We start from the raw sequence: 24,861 nt of genomic DNA, 5'->3' as shown, positions 1-24,861 counted from the left end.
CATGAAATTTTGTCCCCTGCCTGGATCTCAACCTTCTGAGTAGCTAGGATTGTATCTGTGAGGCATCCGTTCCTGGCATGGATGTCTTCTTGGATCAGCTTCTTTCACCCAGTATTAGGTTTGTCCAGGTTGTTACCTAAATCTATTTCTTCATTTAGTCTCATTGCCACAATATAGGGTTAATTCAACTGTTGATGATAAATGAGTTGTTTGGGGCATTTGGGTATAATGAAAATTTCTACTGCAGACATTTTTGTATATTGTCTTTTGTGTATGTGTACACCTTTATATAGGAGTAGAATTTCTAGGCTATGGTTTATGTGCATCTTCTCTCTCACTAGATTGTGCAAATGATTTTTTACAGTAAATGTAGACATCTTTATCCAACGACAGCATGTGGGAACACTAGTTACTCATCTGTGTTTAGAATAGCGTTTATCACACCTATTAGATTATTTTTTGTCAATACTGCGGCTTGAAGCCAAGACCTTATACTTGCTGAACTTTCTTGTTCACAACTGGTACATTTTCTCTTTAAGCACATCTACAGCCTGGCTTTTTGCTGGTTAACAGGAGATGGACTCTCACAGACTTTTTCTGCCTGATCTGGCTTTCAACCATGACCTTGCAGGACTCAGCCCCTTGAGTAAATAGGATTATAGATATGAGCCACTGGCACTCTGCTCCGCCTCTTATTATTTTTGATGCCTATCCTGGGGCTTGAACTAGGGCCTGGATACTGCCTCTGAGCTATTTTGCTCAAGGCAAGGGCTCTACCATGTGGACCACAGCTCCATTTCTTGCCTTTTAAAATTGAAGATAGGATTCTCTCAGACTTCACCACCTGACTGGCTTTGAACTGAGATCCTCAGCTCTCAGCCTCTTGAGTATCTAGGATTACAGGTATGAGCCACCATCACCCAGCTATATTTTTTGTTTCATTTAAGACTTCCATTGAAAGGATTTTATTGGGTTATTTTTCACATTCACTTAATTTAAAATAAAATTCTCTTCTTTTGCTTCACAATTTTGAGTTTGTTTTGAGATAAGGTCTTGCTATGTAGCCAGACTGGCCTCAAACTTGAGATGTTCCTACTTCAGCCTCCTGAGTGCTAGGGTGATAGATAAATACCTCTACACTTGCCTGTTTTTGTTTATAATTTAATGGAAGTCATTCCTCTGGAGAGCTCTCTGAATATACTTTCACAATATTTATTTTAAAGTCTTTGTAAGGCTGAAATGAATTCTATTCCATGTGTTAAGTTTTATTGAGTGATTTCTCACTGTAGATTTGGCCATATGTTTTGAAATGTTTACTTCTAGTTTTAGCTTCCATTAAACCCTAGTGCAGGGCAAATGTTTTTCCACATCCTACAAGTGGGAGAGCGCCACCTAGCAACTGACTTCAAGCATTGACACCCCCCCCCCCCGTGTGTGTGTGTGTTTGTGTGTGTGTGTGTCTGTCTGTCTGTGTCTCTCTCCTTTGATGGGATGTAGGGCTTGAACTCAAGGCCTGGGCCATGTCCCTCAACTCTTTTGCTCAAAGCTAGAGCTCTACCACTTGAGCCACTGCACCATTTCTGGTTGTTTCTCTTTATGTGGTACTGAGGAATCGAACTCAGGACTTCATGCATGCTAAGCAAGCACTGTACCACTAAGCCACATTTCCAGTCCAAATAGTCCCTCTTTTACTTTCATGTCTTAAAAAAAATTCCTTGCGTGCACATGGCAATTTGAAGACCTTTCCTCTGGAGGAACCAATTCCTGGCCACTGTTCATGACACATAAGAGAAAAACAAATCCAAAGCTATCATGCTTGTAGCTTCAGTCATTCTGCTTGTTACGCATTTCCATGTCTGTCCTCATAGGTATTTTTTGTTTTTACATCAACATGTGGTACTTACTTTTCTCTCCCCTTATAGTTTGCTTGTTCTTTGTGATTAAAAAAAAGAACTTTTGAAGTATGAACTTACCATCTCTATTTTTCATCACCAAAGAACTCTTTTTTTTCCCCTAACTGCTCCTCCTAAATGTAGGAAGATTATTCTAGGCTTGAAATTTTCACATTTCTGAATTCTCACTTTTATCATCTGTCAGAAGGAACTAGGGCACATAATCCTTAAGCTATTCTTTACCTTTAAGCTCATATTAAGCTGCTTAAACTTATCCTACACTTTGTAATTGGAAATTGTTTCTCCCTGTGAAGGAGACAGCAGCAAAATAGAGCCATTAGTGGTTCTACCTTCCTGCTGTCACCTGTTAATATAGTACAGTGTCTTCCTGAGGCTTTTCCTTTTCCTTGTTCTTCTTCTTTTTCTAAGTACTGTTTTATAAAAACAGAACTCCTTTCGGGAGCCCTTAGTATGATTAGGAACTATGATGGAGTCATTCTGAAGCCAGGATTATCTGTCTGTCTTGTTTACCACTCTATACTAGCAAGCTAAAATAGTATACAGTACCAAATCCTATGTCATACCATTTCTATCTTTTAAAATATAATATTGCCCTAATTCAACAACTGTGTTCCCTTTGTCTCTACCACTAGAAATGCTATAGAAAGCTGGGATATGGTGGTAAAAATCACTAATCCCTGTAATTGGGAGGATGAGGTAGGAAAATCCCAACTTCAAAGCCAGTCTGGGCTTTATAGTAAGAATCTGTCCCTACAAAAATGCTATGATGGCCGGGCATGGGGGGGCTCACGCCTGTAATCCTAGCTACACAGAGGCTGAGATCTGAGGATTGTGGTTCAAAGCCAGCCCATGCAGGATTGTCCATTAGACTCTTATTTCTAATTGCCTCGAGCAAAAAACAAAACAAAACAAAAATAACACCTCAGGGACAGCACCCTGGCCCCGAGTTCAATCCTTAGATTTGGTACCCAAAAAATGCTTATTGAGTTAAACTTTGCATTTGTACTCTAATACATACAAAATTCGATATAGTATAAATTATACCTATTGACATGTACAGTACACTATACCAGAAACTATATTCACTAAGCCTAATGGATGTTTTAAAGCATCCATTAAGATATGATTCCACTGAAATATTGTTTATAGGTACAACTCTTTGTGGCAGTTGCATTCCTGTCAAGGAACATTAGAAGAAGAGTCCATTTGCCTGCTCTGATATTATATCACTTCTACTTGATTATTTTTAAAGTCTTCTCCAGAGCCAATTTCTTAGCCTTTCACTTTCCAGGTTACATATCTACTTTAAAAGTATGTTCCTCTTACCCTGTTATGTTATTTATTCTTCATTGTATATTCTCACCTCTCTTGTGTCTTCCTGAGAATACATCTGCACTAGAGCTGGTTCAGATTTGTAGATGCTGCATTCAGATACTGAATCCTTATATTTAGGATATAATATGTGGTAATTTTAACTGACAACAAGTAAATAGACACTCTTTAATCTATCATTTTAGGATTCCATTCCTGCTCCTTTTCCTTCTCTAGCTTTAAAGCATTATATCATCTCCTATTTTATCTCCTGCTTCTGAGTTTAGAAGACTACATATCTTTTTTTTTTCTGGTTGGCCATGTACTTGAACTCTGGGCCTGGGCACTGTCCCTAAGCTCTTCGGCTCAAGGCTAGTGCTCTACGACTTGAGCTACAATGCCACCTCTGGTTTTCTGGTGGTTGATTGGAGATAAGAGTCTCACAGACTTTTCCTGCCTGGGCTGGCTTTGAATCATGATCCTCATATCTCAAGCCTCCTGAGTAGTTAGGGTTATAGGCATGAGCCACTAGTGTCCGACTCCATTTTAGTAATTTCTTTGAGAGGTAAATAATACTGCATCCTAGTTGCTGATAAAGTAAGTACTTCTTCAAATGAGTATATCTTCATTTTTGAGTGATCTTAAAAGTAAACTCAGGGATTTGTACTTGATAAGTAAGCACTCTTGGCTTGCCTGATAGTTTTTAGCACTTAAAAATAAGTTAGCCAGGCACCAGAGTGAGTTATGCCTGCCAATAGTCCTTGATACTCAGGGGACTGAAATAGGAAACCAACCAGAACCCAGCCTGGGCAGGAAAGTCCTCAAGACTCTTATCTCCAATTAACCACCCACAAAAAAAAGCCAGAAGTGATGGTATGGTTCAAATAGTAGAGTGCTATTCTTGAAAAAGCTCAGGGACAGTGCCAAGTCCCTGAGTTCAAGCCCCAGGCGTGGCTTAGATGATGATGATGATGATGATGATGATGATGGTGATGGTGATGGTAATATTTATATTCAGTAACAACTCTACATTTATTCTCATTGTTTCTCATAGTAATTTAAGTTAATATTGTAGTTTGGTTAGGTTAATCAGTTTATAGGTAATGAAATAGAAAGCCCCAGTAATTTGCCTGACATTACATAGCAATTAAGTACAAGAACTAGGATTCAAAACCTACTTTATTTGACTCTGAATTTTATTTATATATATATATATATTTCATACTTATTGCCACAACCACTGTCTCCAATCAATTCCTTTGTGATTGAAAGGATAATTGCTTAGGAGCTAGCATCTTAGGCGGTTTTTTTGTTTGGTTTTCTATGTTACTAGATATGGAAAATGGACTTAAAGAAATGTTTAATGTGACCTTTCTAATATGTGGGTAAGACATAAATGTATGTTAGATGGTATTATACTTCAATAGCTCAGCAACAGATAAAAATGCTCAAAAGATAGATACCCACCTAATGAGATCTGTCCAAGGATATAATGAAAGATTCAATTCTTTTACTTATCCCATGGAAATGTTTTTAACTCGGAGTCTAGGAGCTATCCTTGAGCACTTTTGCTCAAGGCTAGCTCTACCACTTTGAGCCACAGCTCTACTCCTGGTTTTCTGGTGGCTAATTGGAGATAGGAGTCTCACGAACTTTTCTGCCCAAACTGGCTTTGTAGCATCATCCTCAGATCTCAGCCTCCTGATTACAGTCATGAGCCAAAAGTGCCTGGCTTGTGGAAACCCTTATAAATGACCTAGGAAAAAGTGTGTTTACATTAGAAGCCATAGTTTATCATATGTATAGGATCCCCTAAATGTAAATGTTGGAATGTGGGATATACTCTTTGCAGTGGTAACAATATTCCACCTCAAACTCCTTTTTTTCTTTAGGGTTCTGTAGCTATCGCTGGTGCTGTTATTCGCTGGTTAAGAGACAATCTTGGAATCATTAAGAGCTCAGAGGAAATTGGTGAGTGTTGTAACAAAGGACTAGAAAATTTGAACAGTACAGATGTTTTAATATTTTTATCGCTGCAGTCAGTGAATGCTTATGCTATGCTGCAAATGTGATCCATAAATTATGTGGACTCCTGCTATATATGTTTGACTTATACATTAAAACTATTTTGTGAGCCGGGTGGTAATGGCTTACATACAGGAGACTGAGATCTGAGCATCACAGTTCAAAGCCAGCCCAGGTAGGAAAGTCTATGAGACTCTAATCTCCAATAAACTACTAAAATGTTGGAAATGGCACCATGGCTCATGTGGTAAAACACTAGCCTGGAGCACAAAAGTTCAGGCACATGCCCCAGGCTCTGACTTCAACCCCCAAAACCACGACACAGACACACACAGACACAGAAACACACGGACACACACACACACACACACACACACACACTGTTTTGTGAAGAATCATTACACAATGAATTGGCATAAGTAGTGGTGGTTAGCAGTAGTAGTGGTGGTTGACATAAGTAGTGGTGGTAAAGCAGGGCATAGAAATAAGCCAGGAGCAAAATTGAACACAAGAGATGTCCTGAGACTGGGAATATGGCCTAGTGGCTGCTTGCCTCGTATACTTGAAGCCCTGGGTTCGATTCCCCAGCACCACATATACAGAAAATGGCCAGAAGTGGCGCTGTGGCTCAAATGGCAGAGTGCTAGCCTTGATCAAAAAAGCCAGGGACAGTGCTCAGACCCTGAGTCCAAGGACTGGCAAAAAAAAAAAAAAAGAGATGTCCTGAATCTGTAGATTACATTTATCTGATAACAGAGAGCTTTAAAATTAGAGGGAGCATTAAAACTGTGGTACTTAAAAATCGAAGAACTAATTTGACTATATTCAGTCTGGGTAATTATTTAAACTCACTTATTCATTCTTTCATCTACTTATTTAACTTTCCATGAAGATAAAACAATCAAATACATTTCTGATCTGGCACATATGTACAGGAGAACACTTCATCTTTTCGTCAACAACCTTAAAAATAATGGAAATGAGCTTAAATACCATAAGGAAATGAATGCACTACCTTGATTTCTTTGAGTTTCGTTATGTTTTAGGGGTGTTCAATGTAGAGGAAAATTCCTTGTTGCTTGTTAGTATATTACTGTAATTAGAAACATTTTACTGGACAAATTTGGGAAAGAATTATAATTAAGATTGGTATGATTTCTTTTTTTTATTTTCTTACTATTAGAAAAACTTGCTAAAGAAGTTGGTACTTCTTATGGCTGCTACTTTGTCCCAGCATTTTCAGGATTATATGCACCTTACTGGGAACCCAGTGCAAGAGGGTAAGTATGTATAATTAACTGTAATTTACAGAATTTTTCAAAATAACTAAAATAGAGGATTCTGAATGTTCCTAATACAAATACATGATAAGTGTTTCAATATGGTGAATATGCTAAATACACTGATTTGATTCTTTTTGTTTTTTTATTTATTGTCAAAGTGGTGTACAGAGAGGTTACAGTTTCATATGTTAGGCCTTGGGTACATTTCTTGTACTGTTTGTTACTGATTTGATTCTTAGATGTTATATGTGCATATGGGAATACCACATTATACCCCATAAATATGTACAACTATTATGTCTTTATTAAAAAGCCAATCTGAGAATCATGGTTTGAAGCTAGCCTGGGCAGGAGACTCTAATGTCCAGTTAAACACTGAAAAGCCAAAAGTGGTGATGTGGCTCAAGTGATAGAGTACTAGCCTTGATTGGGGGGTGGGGGGGACAGGAGCTCAGGAGCCAGGTGGCAGTGGCTTACGCCTGTAATCTAAACTATTCAGAAGGCTGAGATACGACGATCTAGGGTTCAAAGCCAGCCCAAGCAAGTAAGTCTGTGAGATTCTTATCTCCACTTAAATCACAGAAAAAGCTGGAAGTGGCGCTGTGGCTCTAGTGCTAGAGTGCTAGCCTTGAGCAAAAGAAGCTCAGGGACAGTGCCCAGGCTCAAAGTTCAAGCCTCAGGACTGGCAAAAAAGAAAGAGAGGGGTAGGGAGGAAGGAAGGAAAAGAACAATGAAAGAGGGAATGTGAACAATATAGTATATTGTTGGAAATCCATTTACTTATCAGTCACTAATTGGTTAGTAGCTTATCTATTTCAAATGATTTTAAAATATTGAGAAAACCTTTTCTGCTTGGAGACAATAGTTGTAGGCCTGTAAGTTCTAGGAAGTTATAAATCAGCAGGCAGTGGCCTCTAGCATATTTATGGTAGTATTACTATCCTTTTGTCAGGAAGGCATCAGTAAAAGGACATCATGTAAATGAATACCAAGTTCCTTTTTCATTTTTTTTTTTTTGGTCAGTCCTGAACATTGGGCCTGGGCACTGTCCCTGAGCTTTTGCTCAAGGCTAGCACTCTACCACTTGAACCACAGCGCCATTTCTGGCTTTTTCTGTTTATGTGGTACTGCACTCTATGACCAAGTTACATTCCCAGCTCCCCAATTTGCTTTTGTATTACCATCATCTGTTCACATGAATCTTGAACTTAGGTGAATGGAGGATTGTGGACTATGAGGACAGGATTTTCTGAATTACCTGTACTTTTATGTTGGTTAGAGTTACCCTTCCCATATTCCAGACCTTTATACTATTCTAATCTGAAAATGTTTATGTCATTTTAGGATAATCTGTGGACTCACCCAGTTCACCAATAAATGTCACATTGCTTTTGCTGCCTTAGAAGCTGTTTGTTTTCAAACCCGAGAGGTAATCAATATGGAGCTGTTGTTTTTTTATACACAGTCAACCCCTAAATTGTGTATTAATGCTTGAAATGGTTTTAAATACTGAAAATGAACTTAATCAAAACACGATGCCTGTATAAATGCGCATCTAAATATACAAGTATCTATTCCCCCATCTGGTTTCTGTTATCTGCCAGACACTGGGCACTGAATGGTTAGGAGGGGGGTGCGGGGCACCTAATAGGACAAAGGAAACACAACAGACCTAGGCATCAAGGGAGGAAAGCAAGATGGATTTGTTTGGCTTTCTGCATCTCAGGGAGTGTGCAGAGGTATAATGCCAGAAAAGGATGGTTATGATCAGATCAATAGGATGTCTCAATTCGGGAACTCTGGACGTTGGGGGGAACTTTAGTGATTTTGTATAACACATGGCCATTTTCAGAGATGTGCTTTCCTGCTGCTAATTGTGTTGGTTTATTTAAGATTTTGGATGCCATGAATCGTGACTGTGGAATTCCACTGAGTCATCTGCAGGTAGACGGAGGCATGACCAGCAACAAAATTCTTATGCAGCTACAGGCAGATATTCTGTATATTCCAGTAGGTGAGTAAGCCTTTCGTTCCTTTGAAATCTGGCAATGTTAATTCAGAAGTAGTCATTCTTCCGGTGTGTGTAATCCCAGAATTGTTAATGTAGCCTTCTCCCCTCAGTGAAGCCCTCTATGCCTGAAACAACTGCTCTGGGAGCCGCCATGGCAGCCGGGGCTGCAGAAGGAGTTGGCGTTTGGAGTCTCGAACCTGAGGATTTGTCAGCTGTCACGATGGAGCGGTTTGAACCACAGATCAATGCGGAGGGTACATTGCAACTTTTAATAGAATATTGTGCAAATGACAGTATAAAGGAGTTTGCCTTTCTGTTTATAAGTTAAGGTCCAAAGTAAGATTGCAGATGAGACTATTTTAGACGTGGCTGCTAAATACTGGGTCATTACTGTCATTGAGAGAAATAAATACTTCCTTATTTTAAAAATCTGAAATTACCTGTTTAAAACCCATTCACTTCTATACTGCTTAAGGGAGTTACTACTCTGCCACACTGTCAATTATAAAGCTTGTTAGACTTCTGGATTTGATTTAGTTAGACTACTGGGATTTATTTATTTATTTATTCATTCATTCATTCGTTTTTAAGTGAGAGGGACCTCCACGTCAGCTTTTGCTCTCACTGACTTTTCTGCCCTGGCTTGCTTCAAGAGCCACAAATCTCAGCTTTCTGAGAAGATAGGATTTCAGGCATAAACCGTTGAACTTGGTTTCCTAACTTTTTAGACACCTATGCATAAAAGCATCAAAGGATTTTGAGCTATTGAAAAGCAAGTTTTCTTTTAATTTTTTTTAATTGTCAAAATGAAGTACAAACACGTTTTTGTTTTATTTCTGAGAAGACAATGCCATCATTTCCTAATGTTATTCCTTTTTCATATACATATACAAATAAATTATAATAATTATAGCCAACAGCATGCCATGTATCCTGATGTGGATTTGTGTTTCAAAAATCTGACATGCTGTCTGAATTTTTATATTCTCTATGTATTTTAAGACTTTTATTAGCATACATTAGTTGTACAGGGGTTATGTTCATTGTGACATTTTCATACAGGCATACATAAATTTTTATATTTTGACATTACCAGATAAAAACAAGTTTCCTACTTCTGTGAAGCAAACCAACTGTTTTGTGTGCATGCTCATTCTAGTGCTTGAAGTAGGGGCCTGAGCACTGTCGTGGAGGTTTTTTGTTCAAGGTTCATATTCTGCCACTTGAGCCACAGCTCCACTTCCAGCTTTTTTGTGGTTAATTGGAGTCTCACAGACCTTCCTGCACAAGCCTCAGATCTCTGCCTCTTGAGGAGCTAGGATTTTAGGCATGAGTCACCTGTGCCCAACTTGTTTTGCACCAGTACTAGGGCTTGAACTCGGGGCTTCTTGCTCTCACTTGGATCTTTCATTTGCAGCTGGCACTCTTCTTTAGGCATGCCTCTAATTTTGTAATGGACAAATAATGTTCAGAATAGGCTTAGCTGGTTCTTAAAGCAAAGACATGTAGTATAAAATGTTTTGGATTTTTTTTTAATGTTTACTGAGGAGAACTAGCTTTTCCATGGCTTAAGGTCGTCAACTGAAGTTGATCGGATTTGTTGGGTGTTATAATTTTTTCACCAGTCCCTTCCCATTCCTTCACTGCATCAATAGATTCCTAGATACATTTCACTCTTTAAGCTAATAATTATTTAGCACTATTTGTAGGCCAGAGATTGTAATTGACACAGGGTTACGGGCATGAATAAGTCTAAATTCTTGCCCTTCTGGGGACTCAAATGTATTCAGAGAAGTAGAAAGAACTGTAAAAGTTCACCATAGATGAACCACATATATAGAAAAGAACCACATACATAGAAAAGGCCATAAGTGGTACTGTGGCTCAAGTGGCAGAGTGCTAGCCTTGAGCAAAAAGAAGCCAGGGACAGTGCTCAGGCCCTGAGTCCAAGCCCCAGGACTGGCAAAAAAACAAAACCGAACATCTCGGTCAACCTCCTCTCATACATTTTTCCTAACTTCTCATTCTAGAAAGTGAAATTCGTTACTCTACATGGAAGAAAGCTGTGATGAAGTCAATCGGCTGGGTTACAACTCAATCACCAGAAAGTGGTAAAATATTGTTATTGTTTATGATTGCCATTTTCCCTAGTATATAAAAGTTAGATTAAACTGGTATTTATACTTAGCCAGCCTGTTCAGAAGCAAACATTATCCCATGTCCAAAGTTTCTAAAGTCGAAACATGAAATTAGCAAGTTAAATACACATATGTTGACTCTATCACAAAATTATCTTTGCTTATTGATTTATTCCTGGCACTTCATTTGATAACTGAATTTTCCAATCGTAAAATCATTTCTGGTTTTCTTTTCAATGAAAAAAATCAGCTAGAATGTTTTGTTTTCTTTTGCTCTTAATATGTAATCTTTTTGGGAGGCTATATTTATGACCTGAATAAATCAAAAGCTCTGTTAGTTCTCATATGTATTTTTGCTACTTCCTAGTGAGTGCAGGCACTCTGGGAGTGCAAATAATGGCAAATCCATTGGAATTAGAGAAGAAGGAATGTACCAAACATAGTAGATCAGAAGTATAATGAAAGATTGAAACTTTTTTGCACAAAAAGGAGGAAATTTTATTTTTCAATCACTCGGGCAGGAAGATGTTTAGTTCAAGTAAACCATTCAAGTTTAGACATCCTTAAGATCCTTATAAGTGGCAGAAAATTATTATTCTTTGCTTCATCAAAGATTTAGAACATAATGAACGGAACAATGGCAAATAACATTGGAATATATTCTAAAGGATAAATGTTTGTTTCTTTTTTTTCTCCCGGTTGTGGGGCTTGAACTCTGGGCCTGGGCGCTGTTCCTAAGTTTTTCAGGGTAGTGCTCTACCACTTGAGCCACAGTGCCATTTCCAGATGAATGTTTCTAAATGAAATATTATCTGGCTTCCAACCCCAAAGTAAGTATGGAACCACTTTTTGTGTGTGTGCCCATTCTGAGACATGAACTCAGGGCCTGAGTTCGGTCCTTCAGCTTTTGTGCTCGACTAGTGCTCTGCCACTTGAGCCACAGCACCACTTCAGCATTTTTGGTGGTTAATTGGAGATAAGAGTCTCACAAACTTTTCTGCTCAGGCTGACTTTGCACTGCTATCCTTATATCTCAGCTTCCTGACTAGCTGGGAATACAGGCGTGTTTTACTGAAATCCAGATTTATTTTATTTTATTGACTTTTTTTTTTACCAGTCCTGGAGCTTGAACTCTTGAGTCTGGGCACTGTCCCTGAGATTCTTTTTCTCAAGGCTAGTACTCTACCTCTTGGCCCACAGTGACACGTCCAGCTTTTTTTGAGTAGTTTATTGGCGATAAGAGTCTCACAAACTGTACTGCCCAGGTGGCTTAGAATTGTCATCCTCAGATCTCAGACTCCTGAGTAGCTAGGATTAAATGGTGATCTACCAGAGCCCAGCTCTAAGATTAGATTTGCTTTTTTAAAGTTTGTCATAACATATGACTCAAAACCCACTCAAAGCGCCACTTCTGGCTTCTTCTATATATGTCATGCTGAGGAATCAAACCCAGGGCTTCATGCATACTAGGTAAGCACTCTATCACTAAGCCTCATTTGCAGCCCAAGATACCATTTCTTATATGAGAATTTGCATACAACTAATTATGACATGACTACTCATGATGAGCAAGTATGCAATTGATTGAAACCTTTCTGAGCTCTTTTTTTTATTAGCTTATGTTCGTTAGGGTATGTTATGTCAGTTAGGGAGCTTTGACGGTGACATTACAGTCCATACATAGAATATCCCATCAGCCCCATTTCCTTCATCACTCAACCCTACCTCCCCACCTTTGTAAACTCTTTATTGTAAAAGTGATGTACAGAGAGAGGGGGTACTGCTCCCTCCTCTTCTTTAAAACATTTTCAAATCATGTGCCAGTAGCTCATGCCTGTAACTCTCGCTACTCAGCAGGCTGAGATCTGAGCATGGCAGCTCAAAGCCAGCCCAGAAAGGGAAAGTCTGTGACACTCACTAACAACAAAAACAAGCTGGAAGTGGAGCTGTGGTTTAGAGTGCTACCCTTGAGCAAGCACTCAGGCCCTGAGTTCAAGCCCCAGGACTGGAACACACCCAAAAAACACATTTTCACTAGGTTTAACAGTTTCTTTCTATAAATTCATATATATATATATATGTATATATACACACAGATATATAAAATACTTCAACTATACCTACTGTGCTCCCCCTCCCACAGATACCCACTTCCTAATGAAACTGTTTTACTCTCCAGCCATTCGTTTTTAATGTGAATTAATTGTCCTAAAGGGTTTCACCATGGTACTTCAAGTATGCATGTATATTGTTTTAAGCAGAATAGCCCCCCTCTAATGCTTTCTCTTCTGTCCTTCCCCAGCCCTCTATTGTTTGATAACTTTCACTGAGATTCTGTATGTCTTCTTCATATAGAGACAAACTATATCATTTACTTTCTGTCATTCTCATTCCCTCTTCCATGAACTTCTCTTTAAGGACTAGCTATTTTAGGGGCTTGGGACCCTGAGTTCAACACCCTCAAAAAGTGTTATGTTTTCTATGAAATATTCTTTAAAAGAAGGGTGTCAGCTGGTCATTGCTGGCTCACTCCTGTAATCCTAGCTACTCAAGAGGCTGAGGTCTGAGGATGCAATCAATCTAAAGCCAGTTTGGGCGCTGGGAATATGGCCTAGTGGTAAAGTGCTCACCTCATATACATGAAGCCCTGGGTTCGATTCCTCAGCACCACATACATAGAAAAAGCTGGAAGTGGCGCTGTGGCTCAAGTGGTAGAGTGCTAGCCTTGAGCAAAAAGAAGCCAGGGACAGTGCTGAGGCCCTGAATTCAAGGCCCAGGACTGGCAAAAAACAAAACAATAACGTCAGCCTGGGCAGGAAGGTCTGTGAGACTCATACCTCCAATAAACTACTCAGAAAAAGCCAGAAGGGGCACCGTGGCTCAAGTGGCAGAGTGCTGGCATTGAGCCAAAGAAGCTCATGGACAGTGTCCTAAAGGAGTTCAAGGCCCAGGACTGGCCAATTTTTAAAAAAGGAACAAGGTTTCAGGAGAATTTAGGTTACCATGTTTTCAGGTCATTTGAAGATATAGGCTAGATTCAGTTATATTACCAAGTGCATTTCCAAAATGCACCAAATTGTATTTTTGAAATAAGCCAAAGTCAATATTTTAGTGAAAAGGAATTTCAAATCATGTCCAGTAGGCTAATAAAATTCTTCTTTAGTAACCAAATGACCTATAATTTGAATTTGGCGTGAATTTTGGGTAGCTACTGTTGGGGACAAAAATCTAGAAAGCCCGCAAACAACAGCCTCCCAAAAAGTTCTCCATAGGCCCTGTTTGGCTTTGCCGGTGGAAGGCTAATAATGATCTCTATATATGTATTATGTTCTTGACTATTTGTGGCATGCTTTCTGTATTTTGCTTGTTAACATTCATAAACCTTGATATTGATTATATTTTTGATTTGAAGTAATAACTCTTTGCTAGCTTTTATGAATATGCTATTTTATAACTGATGTTGTTTTGCTATCATGTGATTCTTAACATATATATTGTAATTATGTGTCTCTCTTTTGGTTTGCTTGACTGGAATTCCCTCCTATTGGATGACCACAGGTGACCCTAGTATCTTCTGTAGTCTACCCCTGGGCTTTTTTATAGTGAGTAGCATGGTAATGTTAATCGGAGCAAGGTACATCTCAGGTCAGTTACTCTTTCAATTAGACAATTTGTACTAGTTAGCTTTCATGTATTGATGTAACTCAAGAAAGTTTTCAGTGTTTTTCTTTCTTCCTCTGTCTAGAAACCTGGAAACTCAGTTCAAGGTGTAATTCAATGAGTTGTCAATTTATCTTTTGGGACAGATTTGAAAGAAGGATTGTGACTTGGCTTACACTTTTCTTATATTTAGTAGATGATTTCTTTGTGGAGTTATGTTCTGTTGTCAGTTGCAGTAATATATGCAAAAAACAGAAAGTGAAAATATTAATGCTTAAATGAAAGTACCTTTCTAGTGACTGGTAAAAGTGGAAGTGTAATTTTAACATTAATTGTCATGGCTTTCAAATATTTGTAAATTGCTTGCTGTATTTTTGAAATTTTTCTAATTAAGTTTGGATAGTCTTATTCTAGCAAATGTTTCAGCCTGCAAAACTCTAAAACTTGGGAAGATTTAGAAATTTAAGTGAAGTGAAATCGTTTCTAAGTTACTGCTTAAATACAGTGACATTGAAATAAAAACGGAATTGCTATTTTTGTACATTAGCCTCTACTGAATATTCTCATAGTTGTAAAATGGCTCTTCATGTCATGAAATACATGACATAATCTGTGCTAATTTAAATATAATAGCCATGATGATAGCTTACGTTTTCACATTACTAGCTTAAATTGATTTGTCTCTTACTCCATATGTTTCCATGAAAGTGAAACATAATTTTAAGCTTTTATGATTAGAGAAAAAGTTAAATAATATGGCTTATTTTATAAGATGATAACTGATCTGAGTTCAAAATATAAAATTTAAACTTTATTGAAGTCAGAGGGAACATCTGTTTGTAGAATTCTAACAAGCATTTATTTCACTTGTTTTTATCCGTTCAGTGCTATATATAAATATGAATTGAGAATTATTTATATCAGCAGAACATTAAGTTTAGTAATGAGCAACTCTGAGTTCCTTGCATGTGAATTGATAAGTAGATTATATATTAACTTTGTCTCCATTCTTCACGTCCAGACATACTCAGGATAGATACTTCTAAAATCATATACTTCTCTGCTAGCAATTCCTTATTTTTTTATGTGTCACTATGCTAAGGGTTTCTATACCTAAATATGTATGGAATTAGCAGATGTCTTCATTCTGTGTCTCCAGAATGTTTGGTAGAAAACTATAAACATTCCCATGAGAACTGAAATTTAAATTTATACGTATATGTGTGTGTGTATGTGTGTGTGTTTATACACGGTTTTACAAAATGGTCTGTTATATTTTCATTATCCTGAGTATTTTTGGTTGCATAATTATGGTCTAAGAAATATGAGGGGGAAAAATCACAGCTGAAAGTTTCTCACTCATTTTGTGGCTGTGGTTATTTCCTTTTTGCTCCTGTGATAACATGAAATGCCCTCCTCTGTGTGAAAATGGAGACATGTAGCACCTCTCTAAGCTAAAGAACATGTTAAATAGCGAGATTATTTGGCTTCTAAAATGCATGGTCACTGTGTTTAGGTATTCTCTTTGGTGAGATCCAGGGACAGGGAGAATTGTTTGCCTTGGCAGACAAATTAGCAACAGTGGTAATATTATTTGGGAATTGGTCTAGTTATTTGTTGCAAATTAACTGTGAGGCATTGTTTAGGAATCATGGAATTTCTAGCTAATCAATTATTCATTGATTTAACTCATGAATTTCATGTATTTATTGACATATGGTTTTTGTCCCCCATTTTAGGTATCCCATAAATAAGGCCATCTCCTGTATTCCCAAGATGGAAGCTTTTTACCTAATGAGAGAACCCAACAATTCTGTCTCTTGATATGATGACACTATTTACAGACTCTGATTTTATTTATAAGCCACTTGCTGCATGATTCTCCAAGTAGACCTGTGGCTTGAAATAAAATGCAGCAGAACAAATGCCACAGAAACATTCAGTGTGTTTTTTAACATTGACAACGAAGTTGGACCAGCCATCTTTGCGGCTGACTCCTCCATGGTAATAATGTCCTATTCTACTCCCTGTAAGATCAAGGAAGAATTCATATCCTGTCCATTGGAATCTTTCGTCAAACGTGTTCAGATGCTAAGGGACGAGGATTTGATTCTCTGCACTACACATGCCTGATGAAGGGATTGTTACTAATCTGCTAGTGATGAGTTGCTATTTATTTGTTTTTAACAGACTCCCGCCCAAAGGCTCTTTTACATATTAGAAGATCAGAACATCCTCACTAAATGTTTAGTTGGAAACTTCAATCAATTATTAAGATGAGAATTTAGGTCAGGGGCTCTGGTTGCTCACATCTGTAATCCCAACAACTCAGGAGTTTGAAATCTGAGGATCAAGGTTGGAAATCAGTGGTCGCTGACAAATCCAAAATCAGTGACACTCTTATCTCCAATTAACCAGAAAAAAGCTGGGAGTGGAAGTGTGGCTTAAAGAGGCCAGAGCACCAGTCTTGGGTGAAAAAGCCAGGTGAGAATGAAAGGTCCTTCATTCAGGCCCTGGTAGCTACGTAAACACACAAAGATGATTAGTTATTAGTCTCATAGCGTGGATATTTTTCTGGAAAATTGTTTGCCAAAAGTGAAATTAATCCTTTAGACATTTTACATTGCGCCACTAATTATCATGACTTTCTGTCTGGATCTTCTAGGGAAGCACATTTCTTTATTCTTTTCCATTTCTCCTTTTTATATTTTTACTTGGTATGTATAACATACACAATTATATATTTTATATACTGAGAGTAGCCCATTTATAAATCAAGAGCACATTGTATTCAGTAGGTTTTAACAGGGCTGGTCTAAAGTGGACTACTATGTATATAAATATTTGGGAGAAAACAGATGTATACATTTTGGGGCAACGGTTGTGCATATTATTAACCAGGATAAATTTTTGTTACAAAGCTAACATTTAAAATTTACGTATCTGTTCTATGTCAATAAAAGCAAATGTACATTATACTTTTGCTTTTTATTAAATTGTCTTAGCTGGTAATATGCTTAGGAAGAAAAATAACTATGGAAGACTATAGTCAATATTCAAACATGAGTACTAGTCTAAATATAACTTTTCCTTTGAATTTTTTTCCCTATTTAAGATTCCGTATTTGAGATAATTTTGATGGACTTGGGAATGTCAAAGTTTAAAAGCTAAGTAGAAAAAATTAGAAATAAAGCCATGATTATCTTTCAAGCTAGATATTATTGTTAACAAATGGTATTTTTATCTGATGCTAATGTCATATTAAAATTGAACAAAAAGTTTTGTTATTAGAAATGCCTTCTAGTGAAACCAAAAGTTTCACAAAATATTTACTGTTATATGTTATAGATTCACCTAATTAGCTTCGCAAATACATGAAAGCAAATTTGTTATGCAAGAGACAAATAAATATTGATTCCTGATTGCTTTCTTCTATTAGTGCTAAATGGCAAAATATTTATATTAATAGGAAAAGTTTTGTTTTGTTGGGAATTAATAGTAGCTTATATTTTACTTCTGATTATATTCTTTCTAAATTATTGAATTTGCTGGGATTTATTGATATATCTGCCACTTGAGTACATAAATGTTGAAAGGTACTATGAAAATATTACTTTGTGGCAGGGATACTTTTAAACATAGTTATGTTTCTACAGATACTTTTAAACATAGTTATGTTTCTACAGAGTTAGGACGAGTTAATTGTAAATAATTGTGCAAATCACTGTTCAGATAATTTTACAATTATGTTAATTTTTCTATGAATAGGAAGATTTATAAATGTTTGGAATTGTACACATTGATATTTAATGATAAATTTACTTAAAATAAATTGACCTCTTATCTTTATTCGCATTTCTCATTTACAGACTAGAACTTAGATCAAAATTAAATTAACAAACATGTTTCGACAAACATGAAAGTCAGCTCCTAACATTTGAGCAGACACAGTGAAGAATTAGCTAACAGCTGAAGAAGTGGCTTCGGGAATAATCATTCTATTAGAACAGATTAAACATTTCCAGGAAATGCTTTGGTGCGATCAACAGTCATTATCAGAAGACTCATCTGGCATACCTTCTGATTTTATTGTGTGCTTCAGCTTCTTTCCTCTTGGGTTTAGTCAATGGAGTCTAGTCCACCATTGTTTGCTCGGCTTGATAGCTAACATCTCAATCATTTGTTTTCTAATTAATCGGTAAAAATAAATAGCATATATTTGCTTCTCTAGTGGTATCTTAAAGGGTTTTTTTAAAGTGTACGTGCACGTGGGGCTTAAATTTAAGGCCGGGGCACTGTCCTGAGGTTTTTTAATTTTGGTCGGGTGTGGGGCTTGAACTCTGGACCTGGGCACTGTGGTTGAGCTCTTCAGCACTCTACCACTTGAGCCACAGTGCCACTTCCGGTTTCCCGGTCGTTAATTGGAGCTAAGAGTCTTACTATGGCGTTTTCTCCTCTCCCCGTGCTGGGAGGTGGGCGGCGCGGGCGAACTTCCAATCTCGGCCATCTCAACGATCTCAGCCTCCTTACCGTCCTTAGTAGCTAGGATTATACTGACGTGTAAAATTGTAGGCGAGAGCCTCGAGTACTGGCTCTAAGCTTTTTTAAATCAAGGCCAGTGCGCTGAGACTGAAAAACAAGGGACAAAAATAGGCCCTGAGTCCAAGACCCGGAGCTAGCTCTAGTGGGTCTTGATCTCAGGGCCTAAGCAGTGCCTCTGGACTCAAGGGTAGTGCCCTATCCACTTGAGCCACAGAGCCACTTGTAACAGCGGGGCGGTTAATCGAATATTTAAGTCTCACAGACGTTCCTGCCCTGGCCGCCATCTTCATTACGGCTTCCTGAATAGCTAGGATACCCGGAAGGAACCATCAGTACCCGGCTGGGTGGGGGGAGAAAAAAACAACAACTTTGAATTTCATTTAATCGATACTTCCAATGTTGAAAGCTTACCTTGTCCTTATTCTTACAACTATCTAAGAACTCAAAGGACATAGTCCCTTATGTGATCATTCTTTGTTTAGTGAAACCTATCAACCTTAATTATCTGTCTGGCTACTGTGCAATGAGAGTTGCATGACTTCTTGAGTATTTACTGTACATCAAGCTGCAGTATATGTGATGCTAGTCAGAAACCCCTATGATAAATTCTCACCCGTTTGAGGTCTTAACATGAACAAACAAAATGATAGCTACATAATCGGGGGGGGGGACGGGACAAAGTAGAATGCTTGCCTATGCAGGGAAAACATCAGAAGCTGTTAAGAGAGCTTATTCACTAAGAAAAGGGAGTGGTAGACTGGCATCTGAAAAAAATGGTGTGGGAAGAAATTTTCCACTATATATTTGAGCCATATAAGTTATTACTACATAGACTACATAGACTTTTAAATTGTTAATGTATTAGCTATTTGCAGAACGATTTTTTTTAAAACTCCAATTCTGAGGTCCTTGTACTTGAATGTCCATGACAGCATTATTAACACATGCTTATCAAGAGGAATTGCAAGAAATGGAAAAAAGAGATTTTCTGCTTATTTATTTTTTTTATTTTTGGACCGGTTGTAGGCCTTGAACCCCAGGCCTGGGCACTGTTTCTGAGCTCCTCGGCCCAAGGCTAGTGGTCTACTACTTGAGCCACACCGCCACTTTCTACCCTGGTTGGCTTGGAACTGTGATCCTCACATCTCAGCCTCCTGGGTAGCTAGTACAAGTGTGAGCCACTGGTGCCTGGGTGATAAAGGTTATTTTATATGATCAGATGCACATAGGCATTTTTTATTTTCTTTTGTGCTTGCACTGGTGCTTGGCCTTGGGGGCTGGGTACTAGCACCTGGCTTTGTTTGCTCAGGGCAAGTGCTCTACTATGAGATCCACATTTCCATTTCCAGCTTTTTATAGCTTAATTGAAGATAAGAGTCTCATGGACTTTCCAGTTCTGGTTGACTTCAAACCTCAATCCTCAGATCTCAGCCTCCAGAGTAAGTAGGTATATAGGCATGAGCCATGGGCACATGGCAAGTTTCAAGTGTTTAACCTTGGGAATACGGAAAATACTTTCGTCACTAATGCACAAAGGATTGTGATGAAGGTAAGTGGTCTATCTGTTCGCCTTCCAGGGGTTTTATGGTGGGACACTAAAGGACACAGCCAACTGGTCTCTTCCCCATACCACTATAAAAAAAAGAGAAGAAAAATAACTTCAATAAATGAGGTGGCAGTCTTCTAAAAGTATTAACCACAAGATATTACCATTGTTACCAGGAACTTGACCTTTCTCTAAGTGGAGCCCTTTAACTATATTGGGTTTGTTTTTTTTTAAATTTTCATTTCATTTCATCTGTTTATCTTCCTAACTTCAATTGAAACCTTCAGCCTTTAATTAATTTTTCCCACTAAATCTCCTTCCTTTTCTACAAAGCTTCTAGGGTGAAACAATAGTCCTGTTTGTAATCTGCTATTTCAATTCATTATAAGTCTAATTCAAGTGGAAGCAAATATTTGCCAGTTCACACTACATATCTGCTTTCTCAGCTGCTAGAGGAGCTCTTTGTAAAGTATTTCTGTTCAATTTTTTAATACCTGTTTGCTTGAAAATAAAAGTAATAATACTCAGAAAATGGCAAATAAAAGATTAAAACATGTAGAAAATAACCTATAGTCCTAAATAATTCTTGTATTTATCATTTTGTTGTTCTTCACATTACAAAAAGATATTTCATGCCCATAAACCTTACATAAAAATTTAACAGCAAGATTATGTTAGGTATTATATGTTGACATACAGGTGAGCTATAAATATACAATATTTATCAAGATAATAAATTTCCTGTATAACTAATAAAAGCTAATAAATATGCTGAAACTATCAAGTTTAAGATGGTGTTTACTTCCTGATGGAGGTGTGGAATCACATTGGAGCCTGAAATGTTTTAAAAATTGAAAGCCTGATCTTTGGAAAGAATTTTTCATTTTTTAAAATTTTTATTAAATTTTGTTGACAAGGTGTTATGCAAAAGGGGCACATTTACATGGAAAGAATTATTTTAATCACTTCATATGAAGTATCAATACAGAAGAAATAAATGTGTCAGAAATTATTTTCTTAACCATTTACTTGTTATGAATTGAGTTAGAACAGATAGAATTATGAAGATACATTTGGTTTCTATATAGAACATTCCACAAATTATACTAACTTCACACCTGTAACTTCACTACATTTAAAATTACATGCTAAAGCTAGAAAAAATTTCTTGATAGGAAAGTCTCTGCTTTACCCAAGGTTGGGGGAAAAGCAATTAGGACATTATTTGGATTCTTCGATTTTTTTTTTCCCGGACCTGGGGCTTGAAGTCAGGACCTGAGTGCTGTCCCTGAGCTTCTTTTGCTTAAGGCTAGCACTCTACCACTTGAGCCACAGCGCCACTTGTGGCTTTTTCTGTGTATGTGGTGCTGAGGAATTGAACCCAGGGCTTCATGCAGGCTTAGCAAGCACTGTACCACTAAGCCACCTTTCCAGCCCAAAATTTTTTAACTATCTTTAAATAGTTGTACAAAGCAGTTTCAAATCAACATGTTAAGTTATGAATATAATACATCTTAATCAGTGTCACCCTTGCTATCATTCTCCACGTTGGATTTTATGTTAGCCACAGCCTGTTGCATTTTAGGCTCTAGTCCATTACAGGTCAGTGGAAGCACTAGAGAATAATATGAGGTGGGATTTGTTTTCTTCTGAACATGTTTTAAAAGCTCCCCAAAGGAACTGGAGTTGTGGTTCAAGTAGTAGAATACCACAGAGTACAAGATCCTGAGTTCAAGCCCCAGTATTGGCACACACAAAAAAATGGCCCAGGCAGAAAAATCCATGAGACTCTACTCTCCCAATTAACCACCAGAAAAGCGGAAGTGGCTCTGTGGCTCAAGTGGTAGGGCACTAGCTTTGAACCTGTAAGAGCTCAGGGATAGCACCCAGGCCCAGAGTTCAAGCCTCATGACTAACAATAAATAAATAAACAAACAGGAAGAAATGGGTAAAATAAAATGGGCAGGTAATAAAAATGAATGAAATGATCAACTTCCAACTGAAGGGCTTTGAAACAGACCAATTGCCCAATTTTACCTACACTAATGTTTTCCCATTATCTATTTAACTGATTTTAAAGGAAGAGACACAATGACTAAGTTGTTGGAGTCCTTCCATGACTTTCACTATTTACATGTCTATTTTCAGACAGTTCCCTAATTCTTTATGTTCAATATATTTGTGTATATGTGTGCCTCACAAAGACAGGCACCTAACCACCCCCAACAGTACATATCTTGTTTAGTACTCATGTAAGAGAAATTCTACTATATCTGTGTCTTGAGAATAGTAGGATCAGATCTGTTTTCCTCAAAGGGTTACATAATGGGCTAATAAACAATTGGGGAGAATATCATTGACAGATGTTCCCTGTATGTGTTTACCAGAGCTGCCATTTCAGGTGTCCTCTGTCAGGTGTCCATGCCCGGCTAGGGAAGGCCTGATCATACACAGGTCTTCATACGCTCTGGAGACTGCTGCTCCTTAGGATTGTCTTCTAATTACTTCCAATTACTGTGTTTAGCTAATTGAGCTGCACTGTGTAACTGCATGGGCCTCCCCACCAAAGGACTACCCTCCTCTAAAGGAAAGAAAATCCTCCATTCTCACTCAGATTCTTTGCTTAAGTGACTAAAGAGTTTCAGTGAAGGTGCAATGTGAAGCAGTGTTAACTTGTTTCTTCCATTTGTTCACAATAGAAAGGACTTCAAATTTAATTATTTTTTAAATTGAGTTTTGTTTCAGACACCACAATGCCCATGTAAAATTATAATATAGATACTAGGCCATTTCTGTTGGGATATATAAAATATCTGGTCATTTACTGAAGAATGTACCACATAAAAATTATCTTAGGTTTTCTAAGCTGTCACTTGTAGTAAGCTGTTACCAAGCAGGTTTATGGCCATGTAGAATAGACGCTAATGATCTTGGTTACCTTCAGAAATATTTAGTTTCTCATGAGAAAAAATCAACCACTTGGTGGCGCTGCTGACCAATGATCAGGCTTCTTTCTGTGTTTTGTTTTGTTTTCCTTCCGCTTTGGTAATCACAGTTAAACCAAAGCACTATAGTGACTTTGCCAGCTATACACAGTGCTTTCATGCTAGACGCATAAAAAAAAACAAAGACTTTGGTGATGATGCTTAGAAGTCATTGTATACAAGTGTGGAAATGTAACAATGAACTCCTCCCACCCCCAGCCATTGTACAGCTAATGTATGATTTCTTTTTTATTTTATTATTTTTATATTTAGTCATGCAGCTTGAACTCAGGGCCTGGGCACAGTCCCTGAGATTTTTTTTGCTCAAGGCTAGTGCTCTAAAACCTTGAGCCACAGCTCCATTTCCATATGATTTTTTAAAGGCTTAGCTAATGTCATAAATCCACTTCCCTTTCCCTACATCTTTGATTTTCCTTACATTTCAAAGCTCAACACACAAGTCAAGTTTATAGATCTCTTCATAAGTTATAATTTCACATTTAATTAGTGAAATATCTATTAATCACATATTATTGCTACATCGCTAAATGTATTCAACCACAATATATTCTTACAGCCTGTTTTATAATTTTTGGTGCTTGCTCATCCTGGGCCTTGACCTCAGGGCCTGAGCACTGAGCCTGATCTTGAGCCACAGCACCATTTCCAGGTTTTGGTGGTTTATTGGAGATAAGAGTCTCACAGACTTTCCTGCCAGGGCTGATTTTGAACTCAGGTCTCACCCTTCTGAGTAGGTAGGGTTACAGTCATGAGCCTGGTACCTAGCTTTTTAAAACCATTTTTAAGTGCTGGTCACCGTGGTTCAATGTCTTTAATTTTAGCTACTCAGGAGGTAAAGATCAGTAAGAGCATTGTAGTATGATAAGTAAACATTTCAAGAGATCCCGCCAGTGTGTAGAGAGGTGTGATGATGTGCACCTGTCATTTCATCTATGACAGGAAGTGTACATAGGGTTGTAGTCTAGGCCAGCCTGAGAATAAAGCAAGATCTTTTTTTCAAATATAAGCAGAGTAACTGGATGCAAGTGGCTCCTATCTATAATCCTAGCTACTGGGGGCTGAGAACAGAAAGATCTCAGTTTGAGATCAGCCTGGGAAGAAAAGTTCTTGAGACTCTATTTCAAAAATAATCTATCCAAAAACAGTTGGAAGTATGGCTTGAATGGCAGAGTGCCAGCCTAGAAAGCTTGAAGCTCAGCGTTCAAAGCATAGTTCAGCCAAAATAATAATAATAAACAGCAGCAATGTGGAAAGGGGCTGGAAGCATTAATAATAATAAACAGCAGCAATGTGGAAAGGGGCTGGAAGCATTGTTTGAATGGTAGTGTACTCGCGTAGCAACTGTGAAGCCCTGAATTCAAATCCCATACCAGCAAAACCAAACAAAAACCAGTACCAATCTCTGTTGTTACTTGACTGTTGAGATG

At 37.8% G+C, this 24,861-nt stretch overlaps 1 protein-coding gene across 6 annotated transcripts in view; it reads left to right on the top strand.

Annotated features, from left to right (window-relative positions):
* Gk (glycerol kinase) overlaps positions 1 to 17,608 on the top strand; it is an 81,541-nt gene extending 63,933 nt beyond the window's left edge. For 5 of the 6 annotated variants that reach the window (XM_048336258.1, XM_048336261.1, XM_048336256.1 and 2 more), the window contains 8 exons: positions 5,117 to 5,195; positions 6,433 to 6,529; positions 7,877 to 7,961; positions 8,426 to 8,546; positions 8,654 to 8,797; positions 10,574 to 10,654; positions 14,240 to 14,326; positions 16,081 to 17,608. In XM_048336258.1, coding sequence (XP_048192215.1) covers positions 5,117 to 5,195; positions 6,433 to 6,529; positions 7,877 to 7,961; positions 8,426 to 8,546; positions 8,654 to 8,797; positions 10,574 to 10,654; positions 14,240 to 14,326; positions 16,081 to 16,091 — 705 coding nt within the window. In that variant the 3' untranslated portion in view covers positions 16,092 to 17,608. The remainder of the gene's footprint in view (positions 1 to 5,116; positions 5,196 to 6,432; positions 6,530 to 7,876; positions 7,962 to 8,425; positions 8,547 to 8,653; positions 8,798 to 10,573; positions 10,655 to 14,239; positions 14,327 to 16,080) is intronic. The other variant, XM_048336259.1, reaches the window with a different exon arrangement.
* The last annotated feature ends 7,253 nt before the right edge of the window (positions 17,609 to 24,861 follow it).

Source organism: Perognathus longimembris, chromosome 28 (assembly GCF_023159225.1).
Source record: "Perognathus longimembris pacificus isolate PPM17 chromosome 28, ASM2315922v1, whole genome shotgun sequence".
Lineage (NCBI taxonomy): Eukaryota > Metazoa > Chordata > Mammalia > Rodentia > Heteromyidae > Perognathus > Perognathus longimembris.
The sequence above is the reverse complement of the archived record's forward strand: the minus strand, read 5'-3'. Positions and strand labels throughout refer to the sequence as shown.